Genomic DNA, 1,843 nt, shown 5'->3' on the forward strand with positions numbered 1-1,843 from the left:
TGTAAATTTCATAGAAAACTCACATTTCAACCCTGGACTCTGTAAAAGTCGCCCAATTTTGTAAGCTTATTTATTACTATACTACATACTAATTTTTAGGACTACTGGATACAACTGACATGAGTCAAAAGTTCCACCTGCTTTGAAAACATTACGTTTCCTAAAATAAATAATAAATAGCATAACAAGTTCTACAAGTTACTCAATATTTCAATGAATAGCGATATAAGTGAACCAGAATTGAGAGCGTCTCTCTGTGAAGCTTTTGACAGAAATGACAGTATTTCTTGCGAATGGAATAAAGCATTCGTTGCAGCCATCAAGATGCTCCTCATCGCCTTTATTCTTCCATTTTGGGACGACTAGATCCTCGTTGTAGCACGTAATATATTCCTGCTAACTATATTTTTTTCACTATTTCAATCAATAAATAGAATTCCTGTTCAATAGTGTGAGACCTCAAAACTATCTCGAGAGATTTTCGAGTTTTTGAAGCTACAGTAGGCTACACTAGAAACAAAACCCTGATTTTCTAGCCTTAGGCATGGCTAATCGACTGGTTGACAATGATTTATTTAAAAAAATTAACAGAACAATTATTCAGTCTAGTTGGCCACCGTTGAGATGATTTGGCTCAGCACCATTCCATCGGTTACCGGTTCGACTTGTCGAGAGAAGAAGCATATAGATCTTATAGTCTTTGGAAAGTTGTTGGATTTCAAAGAAGTGAACAACGCTTGCAGATTCCTCCGGTTACATCCAAGATACGTGAGTTGTAAAACGAGAGGTAGCGAAACTTCATCGGAATATTTACAATAAAACAATGCCTGAAAAATAATTTATATGTCTAATTTTAGAATGTATATTTCTCACGTTATCGATATTATTGTTGGTGAACATGTATTTTGTGAAAATTACCTTAAAAAAAGATGAATAGATAATTATGTCTACAAAAAAAAAACTACCGAATAGACGATAATTTTCTCTGCGACAACAGCAACCAGCTGCCAGGCAACATATCGTTGAGGTTGATTCACTTGAGCAGAAGCGAGATTTGTAAACTTTCGAATACTAATTACGATGGGGACGTATAAAAGCGAGGAGAAAACTACCAGAACGTTTAGAAATAAGAAATATGCCTAAAATATTTGTTGAGATTATTTTCGTTATGTAACTTATGTGGGAAGCCATTACCAATTGCAAATTATTTGCAACAGATTCATTTATATACTTGAGCGTCCATACTAAGAGCATGAATGATGTAGCTAATCCGTATAGCGTCCGAACTAGCCTTTTCATTGTAACCTCGGAAAAATTCAAGTATTTTTCTGTTCTGGGAAAGAAGTAAATGAGAAACCGCTGAATAGCCAGTAGCGACAGAAGAGTTTGATTCACTTCATAAGTAATTGGAATAATGAACAAGAAGAAGAAACCGAACCAAAGTGTAATAAGCGATGTGAATCCTCCTAATAAATCTCGAACAATTGCCCCAAGAATAGATGCATAATAAAAAACATAGTACATTTTGAGGATAAAGTGAAAATGATCAATGATTTGAAATACTGCAGTTACTCTGTCTCTTTCTCTATTGAGATTGTAGACGTATGAGTATAGTAGAAATACAAGATGAGAGACGAACGGTAGAAATAGAACGAAGGAAATTAACCAAATGAATTTCGCAAAATCATTCTGAAATATGCAACTGTAGTAGTCATTCCCACCTACATTGTCGCAATAATCCAATTGGCTAGTTCCGTTTTCACTATCCATCGATTGGAAACTGAGTGTGAGTTGTGTTCTTAGCCTATTTCAATCTATTTCACCTGTTGTACGTAAGAGAGAT

General features: G+C 34.9%; 1 protein-coding gene across 1 annotated transcript; it reads right to left on the minus strand.

Annotated features, from left to right (window-relative positions):
• Positions 1–605: 605 nt before the first annotated feature.
• Positions 606–1,299, minus strand: GCK72_021772 (uncharacterized protein; the record flags this gene model as incomplete). The annotated part of the gene is made up of 4 exons (XM_003095943.2): positions 606–827; positions 874–918; positions 966–1,139; positions 1,195–1,299. 4 exons carry the CDS (start codon positions 1,297–1,299, stop codon positions 606–608), a joined length of 546 nt encoding a protein of 181 aa, XP_003095991.2.
• Positions 1,300–1,843: the final 544 nt, after the last annotated feature.

Source organism: Caenorhabditis remanei, chromosome V, assembly GCF_010183535.1.
Source record: "Caenorhabditis remanei strain PX506 chromosome V, whole genome shotgun sequence".
Taxonomy (NCBI): Eukaryota; Metazoa; Nematoda; class Chromadorea; order Rhabditida; family Rhabditidae; genus Caenorhabditis; species Caenorhabditis remanei.